This window comes from Caretta caretta, chromosome 7 (assembly GCF_965140235.1).
Source record: "Caretta caretta isolate rCarCar2 chromosome 7, rCarCar1.hap1, whole genome shotgun sequence".
NCBI classification, from domain to species: domain Eukaryota; kingdom Metazoa; phylum Chordata; order Testudines; family Cheloniidae; genus Caretta; species Caretta caretta.
Window position 1 is genome coordinate 1,881,232 of NC_134212.1, and position 23,009 is coordinate 1,904,240.

General features: G+C 43.4%; 1 protein-coding gene and 2 long non-coding RNA genes across 3 annotated transcripts in view; 1 reads left to right on the top strand and 2 right to left on the bottom strand.

The window, feature by feature from the left end:
* PRKAR2A (protein kinase cAMP-dependent type II regulatory subunit alpha) overlaps positions 1-6,336 on the top strand; it is a 163,157-nt gene extending 156,821 nt beyond the window's left edge. Inside the window, exons 9-11 of the mRNA XM_048859373.2 lie at positions 146-211; positions 1,354-1,492; positions 2,211-6,336. Coding sequence (XP_048715330.1) covers positions 146-211; positions 1,354-1,492; positions 2,211-2,344 — 339 coding nt within the window. The 3' untranslated portion in view covers positions 2,345-6,336. The remainder of the gene's footprint in view (positions 1-145; positions 212-1,353; positions 1,493-2,210) is intronic.
* Positions 1-9,790, bottom strand: part of LOC142072665 (uncharacterized) — a 63,690-nt gene extending 53,900 nt beyond the window's left edge. The window contains exon 1 of the long non-coding RNA XR_012669173.1: positions 9,500-9,790. This is a non-coding gene — a long non-coding RNA (uncharacterized LOC142072665). The remainder of the gene's footprint in view (positions 1-9,499) is intronic.
* Positions 9,791-19,798: 10,008 nt separating this feature from the next.
* LOC142072667 (uncharacterized) lies at positions 19,799-22,915 on the bottom strand. Its single transcript, XR_012669175.1, has 2 exons — positions 22,810-22,915; positions 19,799-20,951 (listed from the first exon to the last, which is right to left on the bottom strand). It is a non-coding gene; the product is annotated as an uncharacterized LOC142072667 (long non-coding RNA).
* Positions 22,916-23,009: the final 94 nt, after the last annotated feature.

The following is a 23,009-nucleotide window of genomic DNA, read 5'->3' on the forward strand; positions in this document are numbered from 1 at the left end:
AGGCCACTTCCTGTATTAGTCACTGCAGCAAATTTTCAACTTGTGCACAATTTAGCACTAAGCCCTGAATAGTGTGAACATTTGAATATAATTTCTGTATCTTAAAATAGGATGGCAAATTTATTCTTACCTTTTCTCTTTATAGGGTGATAAAGCAGACAGCTTTTACATTGTAGAGTCTGGTGAAGTAAAAATCTTGATTAAAAGCAAGGTGAGTTGAAATACAGTTATGGGGTGAGAAGTCCAGTGCTATCGTGGTTTAGAAACTAAGTGACAGGAAACAAAAAGTAGAGATAAATGGTAACTTTTCACTCTAGGCAAAGGTTAATAGAGAGGAGGTGTAGCATGGTTCCATACTAGAGTCAGTGGTGGTTAATATATTTATCAATGCGCTGGGAAAAATAGTGAACAGTGAGTTGGCAAAACCAGCAGATGACAGTTATGTAGGTGAATAAAGACTACAGAAGAGTGAAAAGTTGCGGAGGGACCTAACAAAGTGAATGGGCAGCACAATGGCAGGTTACGTTCAGTGTTGACAAATGCAAGTCAACACTGAAGGGAAAAAATTTGAACCATTTCATGCTATTGCTGTGTTCTAAATTTTAAAGAAGTCCTGGGCATCATTGTAGGCAGCCCTGCTCAATATACATCTTTTGGGGGGGAGGGGGATATAAAAAGAAAAATACCCTCTCATCATAGGACCTTCCTCCTGAAACATATGGTACTGGATAGGGTTAGACAGGACAGCGGGCTCGATGGATTCTCGGCCTGATCTATGTTCTTAATAAAAGTGCTGTGCTGTACAACAGACGAACTCTCGGATTATTTGAAGATCTGATCGTTATTGTTTCTAGCTGGGCAAGGCAGGCTGTACATCTCCCCAGAGTCGCTTCAAGCTATTTCAAAAACCGATTCTGAAGATGATGCATGTCTGTTTGAGAAACATGCTTTGCTTACATCTGCACATGTGCAAATTGTCATGATGTTCCCTTCCAAACTTCAAACATGGATACAGTCTTCCCTAGGGGGGACTGTAGTAGGCAACAGTCAACAGATACTCAAAGTACAGCATCTTTTAACCCTTTGCCCTTCTGTGACTTCTTTTAACTGGAGTCTTGCTTTCAAACAAATAGTTCTCCCAGTTTGAGGCAATCTTTACTGGGAAGAGCCTTGTGTATGTTATACTTAAAATCTTTGTTAGGGAATATTCTGGAGACCCTGAGTACAGGATACTGAGCCATTACTGAAGCATTTCTCTGCCAGCTGTGATCTTCTGTTCAGAGAGAGCTGTATGCATAGCACTGTGTCGTGATTAAAATAGTCACTTTGCTTATTGTTCTATTTCTGGCACAGACTATGACAAGTAAGGACGCTAACCAGGAAGTGGAGATTGCCCGGTGTCAGAAAGGACAATATTTTGGAGAGCTTGCACTTGTTACCAACAAACCCAGAGCAGCCTCTGCCTATGCTGTTGGGGATGTCAAGTGTTTAGGTAAGGGTACTTTGTGCTGCTAGGTATCTCTCTGCAGTAGGTGCCTTCAGGCAATGCCCAATTGCTTCATGTTGTCTATGCTATTCCATTAAGTTGTACAGCCATGTAGATTCTAACTGGCATCCAATCTGGATTGCTTGTTCTTCAGTCAAGGCCAGGAATTTTGGCCTGCAAGAGACCTTCAGCACTTCAGTATGGGAACCCTTGTTTCCTTCATCTTGCCTTTCTTTGTACCATTTCTGTTTTGACTGGGGATGGTGTAAGTGCCCAATGGAGATTAAGTACGTTACTTCCTTTATGTGCCTGGCTTCCACTATTTCAGAAAAGGGAAGTCATAGAGTCAAGTGTGTATCTGCAGCATGGTAGCATAAAAAGCACAACCTCCATTCAGCTTGATTTCCTTCCCTCTAAAGATGTTTGTTACACATGACAGGGATTTTTCAGTCATGCTCATATTGCAGCTGTGTGGTTTTTGCATTTGGCCTCCAGATTTATGCCAGGATCAGACATTTATTTTTATTAGTCTCCTGGATCAGCATGACAGCTTTGTAAAATGAGAAGTTTGACTTCAGTGCGAGTGGCTTCCACTGAAACATTAGAACCATGTTGGCTGGACTCAAGTTACATGAGTTTTAGAAAGTAATTCGGATTGGGTTATTGCTTTATTTTGCAGGGTAGCTCTTTATTTGTTTTCACTCTTCTATTTGTTTCTCTGTAGTCATGGATGTGCAAGCATTCGAGAGGCTGCTTGGCCCCTGCATGGACATTATGAAGAGGAATATAACACATTATGAGGAGCAGCTGGTGGCAATGTTTGGTTCAAGCATGGACCTGTTGGATCCAGGGAATTAGGCACAGGGTACCTTAGTGCCTTCTCAGTTCAAGACACAGAAAAGCCTCCTCTCAGCAACACAACACATAAGGAAAAATGGACACTACAGAACAGTTACTGCTGCTGTCTTCTTGGGCATTTTAGAAACCATAAATAAGTCTCAGCACAGATGGATGGGGAGAGGCTCACTCCATGCCTCCACTTTGCTGCTGAAATTTCATTATTAGGCTTAGTTTAAAGATGATTCTAACCCTTCTCTCACTTGTTTGGCTCAGAATGGCATGTCTCTCCAACAATATAAGTGCCTGATGCAAAACCCAAAGTGTAAAAGATACAGAACCTTCCTTTTTTTTCCTCATTTTATTGTTGTGGCAAATCTTCAGAGCAGATTTGTAATGGCAGGCTGCTTATCTTCCCCCAGGGAGCAGCCTTCTCTTTACAGTCTCTTAATATCTTCCTTTGACACTTCCTTTACAGAATGTCAAAAATGTAATTGTAGCATATGGGTTTGATGCTGAATATATCAAGGGGACTTGAAATTATCAGAGCCATTGAATAAGTTGGCACTGAGGTGTTCCTGCCATCTGCTGAAAGCTGCAGGTACTGCAGTTCTGTAATAAAACTATAAACAAAGCTGGGGGCACAAGAGAGAAATAACTGCTCAATACTGAAATGCAGAAAATGAAGAATGATTGACTCTGAACATTTTCTGACCAGTAAAAAGAATTGTTTTCGTTCTTTATGCTACCACATATGCAGAGAGTTCGATAGTCGTCCAACAGCTCCAGTGGCTTGAAGGTGCCATAGCTGTATCATCCCCATAAACTTGCTCTCCATTTCTTAAACGGGGCAGATTTTACTGCTGAGATGTTGCAGCACATGACCCTCTCCTGCTTAGATACCCTTTATACTGCTAGATTTCACAGGGCATTGCTGTTGTCTGGATCAGTTTTAAAACTCTCTTTTTAAGGAGGTTAATTTTTTTGTAATTTAAAGGAATAATAATTATGTACTTAAGCAGCTCCCCTCAATTCTAATATTTTGTAATATTTAACTTGATTAGGCACTTAGATACTTCCAAATGCCAAGTCTGTTTGTTAAATCTTTCAGAAATTAGCAACATTTGACTTCATGAAGCAAATGCCTTTGCTAACTAGGCAGTTGGTGTGTTTGGAGTGGTCTTTTGCTTTAGGTAATATATAATTCAGTTAAAGATATTTATTTGTCAAATCTGCAGCGTTTATTAGGAAGACTTCTGTTTCTATAGATCTGTTGACCTTAAGGCACATCCTGCTGAGATTTTATCAGAGTATTATCTAAATGAGACTCCGACCTTCAGGGGGAACCTTTTTATGGCATAAAATATAATATTTATATAAAGAAAAGGCAATGAATTTGTAGGTGATAAGTCTAGTGGTCCCCTTTCCATTTTCAGTGTTCTAAATTTATGTGAAACTTACCTCCATGTTTCTGGGATGGTGAAATTTTAATTGCAGACTCTGATGGGTAGAACTGAACCCACTATTTAATTTTTATGATCACCTGAGAAAGGGGAGAGAATACTATAACTCTGAATTCCTGCTTGTTAGCACACTAGAAATCTGCTCTAACAAGGTGGAAGGTGCAGAGCTACAACACGGAGTTGGCTTCTAGCCTGTAATATTTTCCTCACTCCTTCCAGCTCCTGCACTGTTCTGTAAAGTGGGATCCATATCAGGTTGAGTCTGTACTGTTGTTGTCTAGTTACAGTAGATTGCATTATGCTTTCAGATGATGGACTGGTTTGTAATGAATACCACTGAACAAGGTGTGCCTCACTGTTACAGCCCTGATGCTGTTATCTAGTTGCTCTTGTAACTGCCTCCACACACAGTGTGTTTTCCGTGTTTTACTGTACAGGTTCAGTTCTGCAAGGCTAAAAAAGCAGCAGGAACTGGAATTTCATTCATACTTCTGAGGTTTAACACTAAAAACACTCAGTCTTTCTTTTTAATTGTAGAATTTTAAAAAAATAACAGTTGGCAGGTCCTCATGCTGATAACTGAGAGATCAGGATTCAGAAGCAGACTCAGGCTCTCAAATCAGGCCAGATGTGGATTGTCCAGGCAATCCAGACACAAGCTGGTCTCCAAACCCATCTGAGTTTCCGTACAGCTTAAGCTGTCACATGAACTAAAGAAATCTCTCTGAATAACTATCCTCAACCAGCTTTGGTCCTTCCCATACAAACACTTCCTCAGATGCCCCTCCCTTGTATCCACTGGAGTAAAGCACATCTGGCTACGCTTACAACTTTCAGTTCTCTGCATTATAGGACTTGGTGCCTCAGAATATGCAAACCTGATAAACTGTACTGAAGCCTGGCCAAAAGGAAGCAAGGTCTACTGGACACCCTTAGGGCCTTATGGAAATTCTGCACGGAAGGATTTTAATAGATTTAGAAGGCAGAGGGAGGGAACATGAGGCTATGGACTCAGAAAGCTAGAGGTCCCAGATGAGGGAACAGATTTACAAACTTTTATCCATCTCTATGCTCCTTGCATGCAGTAGAGTGGAATTATCACACACAGCCATGTCACACCCAATGTCAGATGGGACACTGTAGTATGATGCAAGTGAGCAACTGAACTTTGAGCAGAGAGAATGAGCCTCTAAGGGCAAGGGGTGGGGGATCATCAGTTTAAAGTCCATCTTTGGGATCTGCCTGGCTGGTCTGGTTTGTTTTAACCAATTTGCTATGTAGTCTTTTGGGGAGTGGGGATAAGAAGATAGGGAGAGGTGACCTATAGAATGTTACTCAATAGCACCTTTGGCTAGCCAGCCAGAGTATCAATAAAGGACAAAGTCAGAGTGCTTGAAAAGAGAGAGTGAGAATTGACTTTGAGACATTGGTCAGTAGTGATTCAGCTGCATCACCACATCCCTGTCTTACTCCAGCCACTTTTGTTTTAATGTGTCTAATGGATGTGTGAGTTTCTCTGTTGGTATTGCTCTGTGTTCAGTAAATCTGCCATGGATTCCCAGCAATTGGTAGCGGAGAGAGCTCTAGTTTAATAAGAGACCTCAGCAGCAAAGTGGGCAAGAGGATGATGATCTTGAGATTAGGAGAAATATCTGTCTTATTTCTGATTCTCTGCTTGTGATTGTTGTGAAGTCAGTGAGAGGAGCTTTCAGTGGTCAAGTGTCCTGGCATATGGTATTTCTGGTTAATGTCACAGCACAGGTTTCACAATGTACAAAAAAAAAGCTGTCTTTTAAAAAAAACAAAAAAACCCAAAGTGCAGTTTTGCACAGAGGAAAAAAGAAAAACCCCTTTGAATGTCACCTTCCATCTCTTTCCTTTTCAGTTAGCTGGTGTTGGGATTCTGGTTCTTGACATGTATTTGCAAACCAGTCTTGCCAAAATACAAATGTTTTGGGTTTTTTCACTCCAGTTACTTTTTGTTGTTATTACAATTACTTCTGTTTTCAGTCACTTCAAACATATGCTTTATTTCAAGAGGCCTTCCTTGTAATTTCTCTCTTTACAGGCTATAGTGTTATATCAGTATTTAAAGATGCAAAAGAAAGCCACTAGCCTCATAAGAGAATTACTGAAATCCACTTAGCCTGGCTGGAGCTAAAGATGTGCTACCAATATTTTCCTCCACTCAAAAAAAAATTGAATTCTGCATAAAAATGCTACCTCAAGGCTCCAAGTGCTTTAAAGGTCTTTCACCTGGGAGAATTCCATAAGTTGGTTTTGCAAATTGGTCTGTTGCATTGAGTTAAATGTTTTTTATTGATTCATTGGGAGACCCATATTTTATTAACTCATTTTACAACTAGTATTTGATTCTCAAAGGATAAGTGATTGCAGAGAGATCGATTCTTGCACTGTGGTGTTGACAGCGGGAGGGACAAATACCTGCCATATAAGCTTATGGTTTTTTTAAAAAAAATCATTCTGGGGTTCAGCTTCACTTTTGGTAAATAAAATGCTGACATGTCGTGTCCAGCCTTCCTGGTACAATCCTGTGTGTGTGTTAACTTATTCCAGCTGACACAGCCCCCCACAGCATTTATGTAATGAAGTGGCTGTGTATGTCTAGTGACAAAGGAGAAAGCCTTACTTGGAGGACTGCTGGAGGCACTATAGTTAGTACTCTCAGTGGCCTGCTGAAAATGGTATTCTCTCCCTGACACAACCAGTTACAAAATTCCCCAACCACAGAATTTTACTATTTGGTGAGAGGACCCTACTGATGCATTAAGATTACACCTGTATTTGGATATTATTGCTATGGATAAAACCAGCTCCTACGCTGTTGTTGCCACACTACATAGTAAAATGGTGCAACTGGCTTTCTGATTTATTATTTGAGTACTGTGCAAAACATAGATTGTCCTAAAACAAATTCTGCAGGAGAACAAAACTAGTTTTAAGATAAGTTTCTAAAGTTAGCTGCCCTGCATTTGTGGCTGACGCATAGTGTGTGCTGAGCTGTGGCTGTCTATTTCTTTAACAAAACTAACACAAAACCTTTAAAGGAAACAAGTAAACATCCAGCACAAAAGATGTGCTGTGTGACCTGGAGAGCTTACTATCTGAACACCCAGCATGATGGCATATTTGCTTTTGCTGAGCTGGTTTTATTTTAACCCTCTTAAACTGTATATACAGCTTTAAATGTATAGATTTGGGAGAAGAATTCTGGTGTATCCACGGGACACACTGATCAACTTTCAAAATGGAAAGTGCCTTAGCAAATTCACTAGGGGCTTTGGATGAAATAAATGTGTCATGGCTCTGGGTTTTGCTTCCCATGTCAGCATTGGGAAGCTAGGAACTGTTCAGGTCAGTGTCACTAAAATGTACTGAAGTGCATCCACTAGGGACTCTGTCTCGCAAACCAAGGCGTGAGCTAAAGATCGGATCCGAAGCGTGCCAAGACACTAAGCATTTGGAAGAACCCCACACCTTCTGAGCACTCAAATCCCTCTCCATTGGAACCGAGAGGGGAGAGAAACCTCCCAGCCCAAGAAAACAAGCGGCATGGAGCTGAGGCTCCCTTGGCACCAAGCAGATCAACAGAGTTTACTGATGTCTGTGCAGGTGATGCTTAGACACTTGTCATCTGGGATCCGCGTATCAGCAAGATGTTAAGATTTGCATTATTACCCCCACTGCAGCGAATGAGGACAGATCTCTGCCATTGTTTCAGGCTGGCTGCAGACTCAAGGAAGACAGCACTGCAGCAGTTATTTTTGGTTTGTGTTTTTGAATGCTTTCTTTGGCAGGAAGAGGCCTACATAAATAATTGTTCTTTCATGAAAGCAGAGAGACCACAGCAAGGGAAAGGTTCTGCAGGAAATTCCCCAACAGCAGAATCCTGGCACATATAGGTTCTGGTCATGTGGAAAGGAGCTACAGGACAGTAAGTCGCATCTCCTGGGCCAAGCAGTTGGATCCACAAGGGTACGTGTGCAGCCTCTATGGACACAGCCATCCAGCTCCCTGTGGCTGCAGTTCACCGTTTCCGGCCAATGGGAGCTGTGGGAAGCGGTGCAGGCCGGGCCACTGCTTCCCGCAGCTCCCATTGGCTGGGAACGGCAAACTGCGGCCAGTGGAAACTGTGAGTGGCCGTACCTGCGGACACTCAGGTAAACAAAGTGTCTCGCGGCCTGTCAGGGGCTTACCCCGAACAAGCCACAAACCAAGTTTGGGAACCCCTGCTCTACACTGATGCAACTACTTCCACGCTAGGGGTTGTACCGATGAAGTTCTCAGTAGAAAAATCATCCCCCCGTAACTTCAGTAGCTCAATCAGTACAAGAATTGTGTGCACATCAGGCCTAAATCATAAACTTAATTAACGTAAAAGTGACCCGTTTTTCTCCCATCCTGATAAAGTTCTAGCTCCCTTATGTGGATCAGTGCTTTGGTGCAGAGCAGTTTGTACTGAAGATCGCTTGTGAACAGTGCACTGCTCTGTACAGAGAATCTTTTATGCTTTATCATTACAAAGTGAGAAGGGATTCACTACAAAATGTAGAAAACAGATTTTTTACCCCAGAATGAGGGACTAGAACTGTTTATCACTTTTCTGAGCATGTCCCAACTCCACCCCATCCCCAAATGAGTTCATGCTGCCCAAGGTTACTCCAGGTCGGAAATGTATTTGTGTTCACTTGCACTTCTTGTAAATTTGAGATTACAGTCAAGCACAACCAATATTTAGTTTTCTAAACAATCTCTTCTGCCACAGCTGCAGAACTGTTAACATCTACAGTTTACTGATACTGTAAACAAATGAATGGTTATCAGAACTACTGTCCCTTAAATCTGTGAGGTTAAAATCAACCGTTTTGGCCAAATCTGCATGTTATGAAAATTACATTTCCTCCCAAGTTGACACGGCCATTTTAACGATGTAAAGTGCCCTTTTTAACATGGAAACATCCCTGCAAATACTTGGTACGTAACATGGCTTGAGGCAGCTTCAAGAAATTCACTGGGCACTGAAGGTTTAGGGTGCTGCAGTCTCATCTTCAATTTCATTTCAGGCTGTTGAGGACAAGAAATACTCGCTGGTTCTGGAATAAATCACCTCAGATACAGCTGAGTACAGATGGCTTTTTCTGAAGTTAAGCTGCTCTTTCAGCTTCAGAAAGACAAATATTGAATGCTCCATGATAAATACACTGTGGGCAACAAAGGCAGAGATGCTCTTTTTCTTTTAAATGGGCTTGGCTTTGATGCAGTATATCTCTGAATCTAACAGCAGAGTATTCTCAGTCCAGTTACTGTTGCTGGCACTAAGACAGGATTAAACCATCTATATAATACAGAGAACAGACCTTTGTTACCAAGTTTTACAGTCCTGTATCCTCGACATGGGAATTGTCTGCAGGCAGGGCAGCATTTAAATTGACAATGAACATCTGTATCTGAGAGATAATCTGATATGTAAAAACACACTGCCAGCCTCTCCTTTCAGAGCCAGTTTGGTCAGTAACTGAAAGCAGGCTCCTGTTTCTACTTCATCTGACAAATGTTTTACTTTATTTTTCAAGCAGAAATTAGTGGGATGTTAATTCAGCCATGGCTGAGCACCTATTATTGCAAAGGCTGGAGAAAAACTCTCTAAAAGCCTCTATTCCTAATTACAACTTTCCAATTTGCTCCAACTCACCTGCATTAGCTGAAGCTCCACAATCCATGGTTGTCTTAAGTATTTCACATTCAAATCTAAAGTTCATTCCAAAGCTCTCAGCTCAGCTGCTTTCTCTGTCATCTCAAAGGATTTTCTTCTACTGCTGTTGTTGGAGTTAGGAGGTCAGAGGTGGGGTTGAAGAATGGATGCCCATAGTATTTATTCCTTGGGAATTATTATTTATAACCAAGCAAGTGGGAGAGTAGTGTCCAACAAAAAGAAATAACACATTCAAAATGATTACCCTGCTTGGCTGGTGTGAACCACACACCTATCATCAGTTACATTTCACACCAATGTTTGCTGCAGCTCCCCCTTGCCCTGCAGTCAGATTCAGTTTTTGTTTTCTTATCCTACCATTTTAAAGCTTTGTTAATGTCATCAAAGAAACCAACTGTTGTCAACTTCAAGCATCCAAGTAAATAACAATGAGAAAAATTTCATATTACATGCTTTGATCATTCCAAAGTTCTCAGGTTTTCCCATGGGATTTAATGCTACTCCTAAACGAGGTTACCATTTGTACTGCAGTAAGAATCCTCATTAATTGAATCTTGTAACACTGGTGAATTCAGGGATTTGCATCATTATGTAATATGTATCTTTGCCCCAGGAAATTAAGACAATCAGTTTAGTCATAGGAAGGATGCACTCCGTTCTCTGGAGAAACTCCAAGTAGGTCAGGCTGTGGGGCCAGCAGCCCGTTCTGTACTGCCAAGCATGGAATCAATGACTTTTGTTGCGTCCTTCCCACATTAGGTATTTTCTTATGTTCAAACATTTGCCTGCATGAAGAGCTGCATTCTGCTCTCTTGGGCTGAACTGGCAGGGATGAATGAGAACAGTACCTAGCCCAAAAACTGTGCTAACAGGCTTCTATTTCAGTTTTATATGCAAGGACTACAGCTCATGTAACGTAAGAGGGTTGCCTCTTCTATTGGGCGAGAATTCTATTGGGCACGAATTATATCATCGAAAGCATATTTTTCTGCCCACTTACCAAAATAATTCACATTTCAAATACAGCTTTAGCAGAATTAATTTAGTTTAAAAAAGGGCAACAGAATGACCTGGCGTTAATATCCAGCAGCCCAAGGGAATAGCAATCAAGCAATTAGTGAGAATTATGGGCCAGGTTCTGAGAAATCTTCAGGCTTTCCAGAAAAAGGATGCCTCTTAATACTATAAACCTCCTACTATTGGGAGCCTACGTGCTAGCTAGCCTAGAGCCCTCCTTCCCAGGTTATTCCTGTGACAAGCAGGATGGGAATGGCATGGGGTTGTTGGGGGAGGAATTATGTGGATCTGGTTCAGGATACACATGCATTGAGATGCCCCAAATGGTCTGTGTGCCAGTCCTTAAGCCCATGTCTCAGAGCACTCCTCAGTGGCTCCACTTGAAGGACTAGTGTAATAGCCTCCTTAGGTCTCAGTGGAGCCAGGATCAGGGCAAAAAAAGCTTGGTTTGTCTGACCCTCTTTGACCATGGCTGTTTGGAGGTGTATTTAGATACAGCCCTTTGCCTTCAAAATAACCCTAAGTGCCCATAAAAAGGGGATTGCAGGGTTCTGCATTAATCATCTTGAAGGCACCATATCCAATCTGTTCAGATTACAACTAAAATATAGCCAGCCGTAAGTATCCTTAGTTAACAATTCTAGTGCTGATGTGTGAGCCAGACTGGAATCCAAGCTCGTCTCTGTAATTACATTGGCTCTGCAAAAACAACAGGAGGCAAAAAGTAGCAACATCTTAGTTTAGGCAATACAGTCAGCAGGCAGGCCTCTATCCCAGTGGAACACAGCTGTCATGGAGGTTCATTGATCAAAATTTGGTCTTTGATGTAGTTGGGGCTTGATCCATTAATTGCTTGAAAATTAGGATGAAGGTCTTAAACTGGCATCAAGAGCTATCTGGGAGCTAATGGAGGGACTTGAGAAGAAATGCACGGATCACTGTAGCCAGTCCTCATCTGGGAGGAAGTTGCCTAATAAGCTGGGGGTAAAAGGAGGCATTTTCAGATGTTGATGCTTTCTGGCCATCCAAGCTCAGTGAGGAGTCAGACAGGACCCCAAAGCTTCATCCCACTCTGGTGAATGGGGCCTGTGTGCCTTCTGTGGAAGGTGGAAACAACATCTTGGTCATTTCGTTAAAGGGTTTCTCCTTTCCAACCAGCATCAGTTCAGTCTTGCCTGGCTTGAGCATGAAGATTGCTCTTAATCCAAGAGCTGATTGCTTCTAGGTATTCTGACATTTTAGTAGTGAAGGTGGTTACATCAGAATAGAACTGTGTTTTAAACAGTCCTCTAAGCCCTGGTCTACACTAGGAGTTTAGGTCGAATTTAGCAGCGTTAAATCGATGTAAACCTGCACCCGTCCAGACGATGAAGCCCTTTTTTCGACTTAAAGGGCTCTTAAAATCGATTTCCTTAATCCACTTCTGACAAGTGGATTAGCGCTTAAATTGGCCTTGCCGGATCAAATTTGGGGTACTGTGGACGCAATTAGATGGTATTGGCCTCCAGGAGCTATCCCAGAGTGCTTTATTGTGACCGCTCTGGACAGCACTCTCAACTCAGATGCACTGGCCAGGTAGACAGGAAAAGGCCAGCAAACTTTTGAATTTCAATTTCCTGTTTGCATGGTCACCTGCAGTTTGCCACGCTGGCCAGAGCTCATCAGCAGAGGTGACCATGATGGAGTCCCAGTATCGCAAAAGAGCTCCAGCATGGACCGAACGGGAGGTACGGGATCTGATCGCTGTATGGAGAGAGGAATCCGTGCTATCAGAACTCCGTTCCAGTTTTCGAAATGCCAAAACATTTGTCAAAATCTCCCAAGGCATAAAGGACAGAGGCCATAACAGGGACTGAAGCAATGCCGCGTGAAACTTAAGGAGCTGAGGCAAGCCTACCAGAGAGGCAAACTGCCGCTCCAGGTCAGAGCCCCAAACATGCCGCTTCTATGATGAGCTGCATGCCATTTTATCTGTGTTATCCTCAGGAGAGTGATATCATTCAAGGTCACCTGGAGAAATAGGGTGCTTTTCTTAAGGGGACATTCAGAGGTGCCCGTTCCTGCTGGGCTGTTTGCCTGTGGCTGAACAGAAATGTTCCCCGTTGTTAGCCATGGGGGGGCGGGAGGCAAAATGCGACCTTGGAACGAAAGCACATGTGCTGTGTATGTAATGTTAACAGCAAGGTTTACTGTGAAAGAGTGTAGCCATTGTTCTAGAAAATGTCTTTTTAACACCAGCTGCATGTGTTTTAATGATCACAGGATCTTCTCCTTCCCAGAGGCTAGTGAAGATTAGAAGGCGAAAAAAACGCACTCGTGATGAAATATTCTCGGAGCTCATGCTGTCCTCCCACACTGACATAGCACAGACGAATGCGTGGAGGCAGACAATGTCAGAGTGCAGGAAAGCACAAAATGACCGGGAGGAGAGGTGGCGGGCTGAAGAGAGGGCTGAAACTCAAATGTGGCGGAAGCGTGATGAGAGGAGGCAGGATTCAATGCTGAGGCTGCTGGAGGATCAAACCAATATGCTCCAGCGTATGGTTGAGCTGCAGGAAAGGCAGCGGGAGCACAGACTGCTGCTATAGCCCCTGTGTAACCAACCGCCCTCCTCCCCAAGTTCCATAGCCTCCTCACCCAGACGCCCAAGAATGCGGTTGGGGGGTCTCCGGCCACTCCACCCCAGAGGATTGCCCAAGCAACAGAAGGCTGGCATTCAATAAGTTTTAAAGTTTTAAACTTTTAAAGTGCTGTGTGGTCTTGTCCTTCCCTCCTCCACCACCCCTCCTGGTGCTTCTCTCCTCCACTACCCCTCCTGGGCTACCTTGGTAGTTATCCCCCTATTTGTGTGATGAATGAATAAAGAATGCATGAATGTGAAGCAACAATGACTTTACTGCCTCTGCAAGCGGTGATCGAAGGGAGGAGGGGAGAGTGGTTAGCTTATAGGGAAGTAGAGTGAACCAAGGGGCGGTGGGTTTCATCATGGACAAACAAACAGAACTTTCACACCGTAGCCTGTCCAGTCATGAAACTGGTTTTCAAAGCTTCTCTGATGCGCAACGCGCCCTCCTGTGCTCTTCTAACCGCCCTGGTGTCTGGCTGTGCGCAACCAGCAGCCAGGCGATTTGCCTCAACCTCCCACCCCACCATAAACGTCTCCCCCTTACTCTCACAGATATTGTGGAGCACACAGCAAGCAGTAATAACAGTGGGAATACTGGTTTCGCGGAGGTCTAACCGAGTCAGTAAACTGCGCGAACGCGCTTTTAAACATCCAAATGCATATTCTACCACCATTCTGCACTTGCTCAGCCTGTAGTTGAACAGCTCCTGACTACTGCCCCTGTGTACGGCTTCATGAGCCATGGCATTAAGGGGTAGGCTGGATCCCCAAGGATACATATAGGCATTTCAACATCCCCAACGGTTATTTTCTGGTCTGGGAATAAAGTCCCTTCTTGCAGCTTTTGAAACAGACCAGAGTTCCTGAAGATGCGAGCGTCATGTACCTTTCCCGGCCATCCCACATTGATGTTGGTGAAACGTCCCTTGTGATCCACCCGTGCTTGCAGCACTATTGAAAAGTACCCCTTGCGGTTTATGTACTCGCCGGCTTGGTGCTCCGGTGCCAAGATAGGGATATGGGTTCCGTCTATGGCCCCACCACAGTTAGGGAATCCCATTGAAGCAAAGCCATCCACTATGACCTGCACATTTCCCAGGGTCACTACCCTCGATATCAGCAGATCTTTGATTGCATTGGCTACTTGCATCACAGCAGCCCCCACAGTAGATTTGCCCACTCCAAATTAATTCCCGATTGACCGGTAGCTGTCTGGCGTTGCGAGCTTCCACAGGGCTATTGCCACTCGCTTCTCAACTATGAGGGCTGCTCTCATCTTGGTATTCTTGCGCCTCAGAGCAGGAGAAAGCAAGTCACAAAGTCCCATGAAAGTGCCCTTACGCATGCGAAAGTTTCGCAACCACTGGGAATCATCCCAGACCCGCAACGCTATACGGTCCCACCAGTCTGTGCTTGTTTCCTGAGCCCAGAATCGGCGTTCCACCGCATGAACCTGCCCCATTAGCACCATGATGCCCACATTGCCAGGGCCCCTTCTTTGAGAGAAGTCTGCGTCCATGTCCTCATCACTCACGTCGCCTACTCGCCCAGTATCGCTTTGCCAGATTCTGGTGCTGCATATACTGCTGGATAATGTGCGTGTTGTTTAATGTGCTCCTAATTGCCAAAGTGATCTGAGCAGGCTCCATGCTTGCTGTGGTATGGCGTCTGCACAGAAAAAAGGTGCGGAACTATTGTCTGCCGTTGCCCTGACGGAGGGAGGGACGACTGACGACATGGCTTACAGGGATGGCTTACACGGAATTAAAATCAACAAAGAGGGTGGCTTTGTGAGAAACTGAATGGCCCCCTCAAGGATAGAACTCAAAACTGGGTTTAGCACGCCGTTGATTTCACAGAGGGAAGGAGGGAGGGAGGAAAAAATGAATACAAAACAATTCTGGTCTATTTCTTGTTTTGAGCCACTTCATCTATCTTTATACATCTTGCTGGCAGCAGACTGTGCAGTACGACCGCTAGCCGTCGTCATCTCCTGGGTGCTCGGCAGAAGACGGTGCAGTATGACGACTAGCCATCATCTTCTGCTGGCTGGAGGTTAAAAGACAGTGTACTGCTGGTAGGACTGAATCGCCACGAGACGAAACAAGGGAAAATGACCTGGCTGAGTCACTCTCATGTTTGCCCAGGCGCCCGATTAAAAGAGCACCCAGAACTACGTCGCTGACGGCTACCAGTCATACTGCACCATCTGCTGCCAAAAGGCAATTAACTGCTGTTGTGTAGCAATGCAGTACCACGTCTGCCAGCACCCAGGAGACATATGGTGAAGTTAGCTGAGTGGGCTCCATGCTTGCTGTGGTATGGTGTCTGCACAGGTAACTCAAGAAAAAAGGCACAAAATGATTGTCTGCCCTTGCTTTCACGGAGGGAGGGAACGGGGGCCTGATGATATGTACCCAGAACCACCCGCGACAATGTTTTAGCCCCATCAGGCACTGGGATTTCTACCCAGAATTCAAATGGGCGGCGGAGACTGCGGGAACTGTGGGATAGCCACCCACAGTGCAACGCTCCGGAAGTCAACGGCTGCCTCAGTACTGTGGACACACTCTGCCGACTACATGCACTTAGAGCACTTGTGTGGGGACACACACAATCAACTGTATAAAACCGACTTCTATAAATTCGACCTAATTTCGTAGTGTAGACATACCAAGTCTTTAAAAACCTTATCTACAGCTGGCAAGAGCAGTGGTGCTGGCCAGTAGTGGACCCCTTGTCTTTCCAGTTTCCATGCCAATCTGGATATCCTCAGACTATCACCAGCACTGTCTGCTCCACTGAGAGGGAGGGCACATTTGGGTCTTTACCTGCTGTCTGTTTAGAGGTGTTATATGCAGAGGTTTAGTGGGGACTACAGCAATAGCGTAGACGGAAAAGTAATTTCAGGAAAGCATGCATGTCTTTTTAGCTGTTTTCAATGTAATGTGGTAGCTGGGAATGAGGAGATTCTAGCTCTGTGTGACCAACCAGCTCTCCCCAGACAACCACCACGTACTCCACACACCCATGCTTTGGCAACTACTGTTTTAGACTGAAGGCAGAGATACAAACAGCAAAGGGATTCAGTGGCGAAAATCTTACCCACACTAACACAGCTAGTATGCTGTTATGTTCTTCCATGCACAAAGAGCAACCGTGACCTTGGCTAAAGGACTTTTGTTAGATTAACACAAACAAGAAAAGTTAGACACTCAAGGCTCCATGAGATAGCACTGTGTGTGTCTCCACTGAACCAGCAGGAGCCACTGAGAACAAAATGGCTGCTGTCTCAGCACAGTTCTCAACAAATTTAAAGATGCAGAACACTGTTTCTTTACTATGGGCATCCATTTCATTCACCACACATACAGAGTTAGTATTCTCCTGCAAGTCTTCCTTTCATACACAGTTGTTTCCATATGACATAATGATATAAGCAGTACTTTTCTGATGTTCCAGACATTTAAGATTCTCAACAATTTTTATAACCATCTAGGCAATGTGATAAACCCGAAGGAATAAAAAATCCTAAAGTCTCAATCCGGAAAGGTTTTCCTCTTACCACATTTCTTACATATTCTTAAATTTTCTAGTTTGAGACTTTAGGTATTTTTATTCCTTCAGGTCTGTCAGGGTTCCCTCCCCACTCTGAACTCTAGGGTACAGATGTGGAGACCCGCATGAAAGACCCCCTACGCTTATTTCTACCAGCTTAGGTTAAAAACTTCCCCAAGACACGAATTCTTCCTTGTCCTTGGAACGGTATCGCTGCCACCACCAAGTGAGTTAGACAAAGATTTAGGAAAAGGAGCACTTGGAGTTCCTGTTTCCCCAAAATATGCCCCCAAGGCCCTTCACCCTCTTTCCTGGGGAGGCTTGAGAGTAAAGGTGAGTACAGACCAGATCCTTGGGTTTTTAGGACACTAAAAACCCAATCAGATTCTTAAAAACAGAACATTTATTATAAAGAAAAAAAAAAGTAAAAGGAACACCTCTGTAAAATCAGGATGGAAGATAATTTTACAGGGTAATAAGATTTAAAACACAGAGGATTCCCCTCTAGGCAAAACTTTAAAGTTACAAAAAAAAAACAAAACAGGAATAAACCTTCCTCTTAGCATAGGGAAAATTCACAAGCTAAAACAAAAGATACTCTAATGCATTTTCTTGCTATTACTTACTATTTCTGTAATTTTAGATGCATCATTCAGTAGGAGCTGGATTACTTGCTTGGTCTCTCTCTTTGTCTCCGGAGAGAACAACAAAAGCACAATCAAAAACCCTCCACCCCCACAGATTTGAAAGTATCTTCTTTCCCCATTGGTCCTTCTGTTCAGGTGTCAACTAGGTTAATGGCACTGATTAACCCTTTACAGGTAAAGGAGGGATTTTATGCTACTCTTAGTTGTATGTTTATGACAAGGTCTATCATATTGCCTAGATGGTTATAAAAATTAAGAGAATCTTAAATCTGCCTGCATCTGCTATACACTTACAAATGTTGATAAAATTTTGTTACAGAAGATGAGATCACATGAGCTGCATAAACTCCGGCACTGTCACGTTTTGCAGAAGAACTCCCACAAGCTTTTCAGAGCAGCAGAATTTTCTAAATTAATGTGTGGTCCTAGTCTGAGAAGTGGCTGTGAGAAGGTGCCATGTTTGCTTAGCTGATTTGCTCCAGGTACATATTTAGACACAGCTGCTGACTTTAAAAACTAAACTAACATTTTGTAGCTTTTTTTTTTTTCCTCTGGTCAGCCCTGCAAAGCCAAACATGCTCATAGGGAGCAATCTGTATTCCTTTTATGTATCTTCAGCAGAAGAGTTTACCAATATTTAGTCAGTCCTATCTGTGTAACTCCACTGAAAGCACTGAGTTAGCACAAGTGATTCAGATGGCATCATATAAAGACATGATGTGGGTTTGTACAGGGCCTAATTTGGGACCTTTATTACAGGTAATGTATGAGAAGCAGAGGGAGCGGCTGGGTTCTCAGATACCAGATTGAATCTGCAAGAACTAAATATCTCTGCCTGTACATTGAGCACATCTGTTCAGAAATCTGGAGACAAATAGAGCACCGTATGCCATTTATATAGTTACTTTTCAGAACAGAATCAGACTTTACTTCTTGCAACTCTCCTGAAGTTCACGCTAGTTTCTTAATGTCCTTTGTATTATGCACCAGATCCACAAACTCCAAGATGCGCTTTTGTCCGGAATGTAGATGTGACAGGAATGGAGTTTGTTAAAACAGCCACTCCAGAAACAGCCAGCAGTTGTATGACAGAAACAGGGTTAAGTACTATAGGAAGTCTTCGCTTCAGGGTACAAAGTTATTTGTGACTCTGTGACCGTGACCTTTTTGGGGCAAAAAATCTCTGCATTTATCTTATATGCATTTGGGTAGCAGAGTAGGATACTATGTGTGACAAGCATTTGTTCCCCACATCAGATGCTTCAGCTAGCGACTCATTTATTTCCTTTATCTACCCAAAGGAAGTTCATAATAGTTAAGTAATGAGAACATTTAGTCCTTATCCACACAGTGTTCGGAACAATGCTAGCTCCAGCCCTGATCAGAATGGCTGATGCTAGCGGTGCTCTAACACTGTGTGCTGACTCTAGACAAGATTTTCTCCCCTTAAAAATGGTGCTTTTTCCCTCTGCAGGCTGGGTTCTTTTAGGCCTGATTTTTCAGAAATGCTGAGCATAAATTTAAACTGGCATTGTAGATGCCGAACACTTCTGAAAACCAGACCCTGTTTCCCCCCCTTCTGATACCTATCCCCTCAGGCAGGCTGTAACACAGGTTTATAACACTTTGAACACTCAGATCAGGGTAGTAAGGCAAGAACCCTGCTATTTTAAAACCCCTTGTGTTTAAATGTAGCTAGCAGAGTTCTGCTCCTAGTAAGGGCAGGACCAATATTTCCCCACTATTAAGCTACTTCACTGAATCTCTCTCTGTTTTGCAGATAGGAGTTTCTATCCATAGGGATCAATGCTGTGCTATTCAGGCTTATTTCAGAATAGCAGCTGCGTTAGTCTGTATTCGCAAAAAGGAGGACTGCCACAAGTACTCCTTTTCTTTACTCAGGCTTAGAGAGACATCAGCCAGTTCAATATATAATTCCATCAGTGGCCAGGATGGCTGAGTGGACTAGTGACAAGACCAGCAACCTTTCTGCTCTAGATCATGTTGCATTCTGTCACTACGGTCCTTGGTATCCGTGATGGCTGATCTATGGGAAACGAGTCTGTGATCTCACGTCTAGCTCCTGGTATGCAGAACACATTCATAACTGATGATCTTGGCACTTTCAGAAGGAGACACGACTTGAGGGAGTTCAGACTGCTCAGCTCCTCCAAGTGAAGCTCCAGGCAGAGCGCCGGGGCAGCACGGTAAAGCTAGCATTGCCTCCAGCAGGCCTGTTTCAGTCACGAGGTCACTGTGACTCCTTTGCTGCCAGTCTGGCATCCTTCAAACCTCGGATTTACTTAAACTCACAACCTCATCTCGTGTCACCTTTTTTCTTTTTGAATCACACTATTTCTAACTGCTTCGATGCCACCTCATGATAGTGACGATTCTGGGAAATAAAATGCACAGCAATCTAAACACTCCTTAAAGTTATGAATGATTGTTCTTGTTCATATTCCATTCCCACAGTTACAGAGGCTATCAGTTCCTATATTAACCAAAATACCTAATCTTTGTTTCCCCAGACGACCCGCATTGGGACTTCGTTCATGTTCTCATGAAGAATGTTCCAGAACTCTTCTTTGGTACATTCTAAAAAATATATATATTTTCAGGAAGGAAGAAAAATTAGTGTGAAAGACATGAACTTTGTTCCATTTAATGCTATTGTCCTATATCCAGGTGTTCTGTATATGGAATATTTCCATCTGTGTACAAGTTACATGTACTATTATAGTCAGTGACTTTTTACAGGACCTGTTGGTATGGTTCTTTCTGCCAGAGAAGCTGAGTTCTATTATTGCTCTTATGTATTAGGTAGCATTTGTTATGTATGATTCACACATCAACAAGCCCTGTCAGGATCTACAAATAAATGTCCTGTGTATTCTGATACAATTCACTTGTATCAGAAACAGAGCAAATACACACAGCCAGTCCTGGCACATCTGGGAGGTAAGGGCTGCTGGCTGGAATGGGATTATCATTAACTGTAGTTCTTAAAAAAAAAAAAAACAAACAAACAAAAAACAGCTCTGTTCTTCTGATCCCTGTGTGTTGAATGATGTAGCTGGTTTATGTGACACGATAACCCCCCTCATGGCCGGAGGTCACTTTGCAAGCATTTTGCTTTTGTTTCTCCCCCTTTTCAGGGCCCCCTTGAGACTTGCACACAACCTTTTCACATGGAACAACCCCCCCAGCCCGGGACTCTTGCTCTCTCAAAGGATCAAGCATGGATACTCCAAGCCAAAACCAGCTAAAGAGTACCACAGAAGCTGACACTGAGAGAACAGAAGACAATAGCCATGCTCCTGCTTTGTCTGCCTCACAATGCAAATAGAGCTATTATGAAGACAAAGACTAAATAGCAAACCTCTCAAAAACAAGAAGCGCAAACTGGACCCGATGTTTGAGGAGCTGGATGTAGCTTGCCTTCCATGATGCTTTTTAGGAAATTTGAGAAACAAGTTCAGAAGGAATGGGTCAGAATATCCATAGGCACTGCTGTTGTTTCAGAGACTACTGATGGCTGGCGGTTCCTCAATGAGTCTGCATAGGATCAGTTCAGTAGATGCTAGGATTCAAAAAGTTAAAGCTTAATAAACCATCAAAACACATATTGTCAGCATTACCTGTCCCCACAGACAAAGTAAATATCCTATATCAACAAATCACACCTGTTTTTACTGTTCCTTCGCTAGGCCATTTGCCACAAGCCTAATTCAAAAGATGAAATCGCTGGATTGTGACTCTAATCAAGCAGCGTTTTTCTTACTTTGCCTCGCTGTCAATTTTGATTATCATCAATGTAAGTATTTTTTCATCAGTTTGTGTGTGTACAGTGAAACAGATGCCTATAGACATTTACTGATAAAAAGCTACTCTTTCCAAGCCTAGATACATTGAGCCATGTGAGACGGTTACCCTTTCATTGCGCAAGCCCACTTTGAATTCCGCATTGCTATCTGATGTTTACAGATGGAATAGCCAAAAACTTTAGCCTTAGGAATTTTCTGAATGACAGCTCAATGACTGTGTTAAATTTGTCATTGGTGATGATTACCATCATGAGGTGTATATAAAAGACAACACCGTGGGACGTGAACTAAAGAATAGTTTCTGTATTCTTGCTGACTAGTGCTAGACTAAAGATTTAAGTCCAGTGTGTGTTCATCTACTCATGTGAGGGGAGGTCCAGAAATCGGCTAGGTCTACTCTTTATGTCCTGCAAACCTGCACTCACCTGCATAATTCCAATAAAGTCAGTGAGTACTCATATGTGTCAGGGTTTGCAGGACTGGGCCACATGTCCTTTCCAAGATTGGAAAGATTGACCAAAGTACTAGCTGCAGTTCAGAAGACAAGCCCAAACCAAACTCACCAACAAATCAATCCCAGGAACGCCATGCTTAGAGACCTTCTCCCACATCAAAGTTTAAAAGAGCACCTGCAATGGACACAGCAACACCTTCTCTATCCCCTCCTGTCTCTGAGGGAACTAGTTTTAAAGGATCCCTCAGGTGTGATAGGCATGTGAGTGGCTTAGAGCACAGGTCCTGATAGCAACAGCAGCACTTGTTATAGAGAGGGCTGCAATGGCGGAGTGACAGCAGCAAAGTCAGTGGACAAGCCAGCAGTGTAGGGTCCCCAGGACGTTTGTAACATAGTAGATTAGAGGGCAGGTAGCGGCCATGGTGCAGGAACAGTTTCTAGGCAGTACCAGTAGCTTCTGCTTTTTTGTTTTAAACAACCCAGTTATGGGAAATTTAAAAAAAGAAGCAGCAGCAGCAGCTCCAACAAATGCAGCTTTGATCCTGTACCATGTTAATGAACATGGCAAGTCTGTGCAGGGAATTTTAATCACTAAGTGTCCATACCCATGCAATGCACAGCTCTCTCCCTGTGGAACTTGGGCAGGGAGGAAAGCTCATTATAACATATGAAATGTTAGATGCAGCATTTGCTGGGTAGCACGCATTGTCGTTAAGGTGGTTGTGACTTTCATCAGGCTGAAAACTCCAATTCTTAAGAGTTCACAGCATTCCAATGAATTTCCCTTTGAGTCTGGCATTTTCCACACTCTGTCTCAGCCCAAAGGGCGAACTTTTTAGAATATCTTTTCACTTGTTTTTACTTTAAGGTGAAAAACGACAGTAGCTGCACTCTGTGAAAATGCTAAGATACTTTGTGTATCTGACTCATGGATGTACTTTAAATTGGCAATTTTACGGATGCCTAGCCCTCACTGAGGCCAGTCTGAATATCTATCTGTTTTAAAATCACCAACCAATAAGCGTTTAAACAACTCAAGTTCTGCTTATACATGTTATAGTCTCTCTGTAACATCCAGAGTGATGAAACTGTCTACAGAACTAATGGTCGGAGCAGCTCTCTACCCAGAAAGTGCTTTAGGACTTCAGGGCACCCTTTACCTTCGTGCAAAGCAGTAGTACAGGGCCTGTGTGCATAATCCCTGTGCTGGAGCTCTGCACAAAGTGAATTCCACCCTCAGCACACAAGATCCTGCTCCGCAGCCAGTCAAAGGGCTACCGGGAGGAGAGGGAAGGTGGAAGTTGAGGCAGGGTAGATGCGGGGCGGGTGGACGGCAGGACCAGGTTTTCAGCATGAGGAG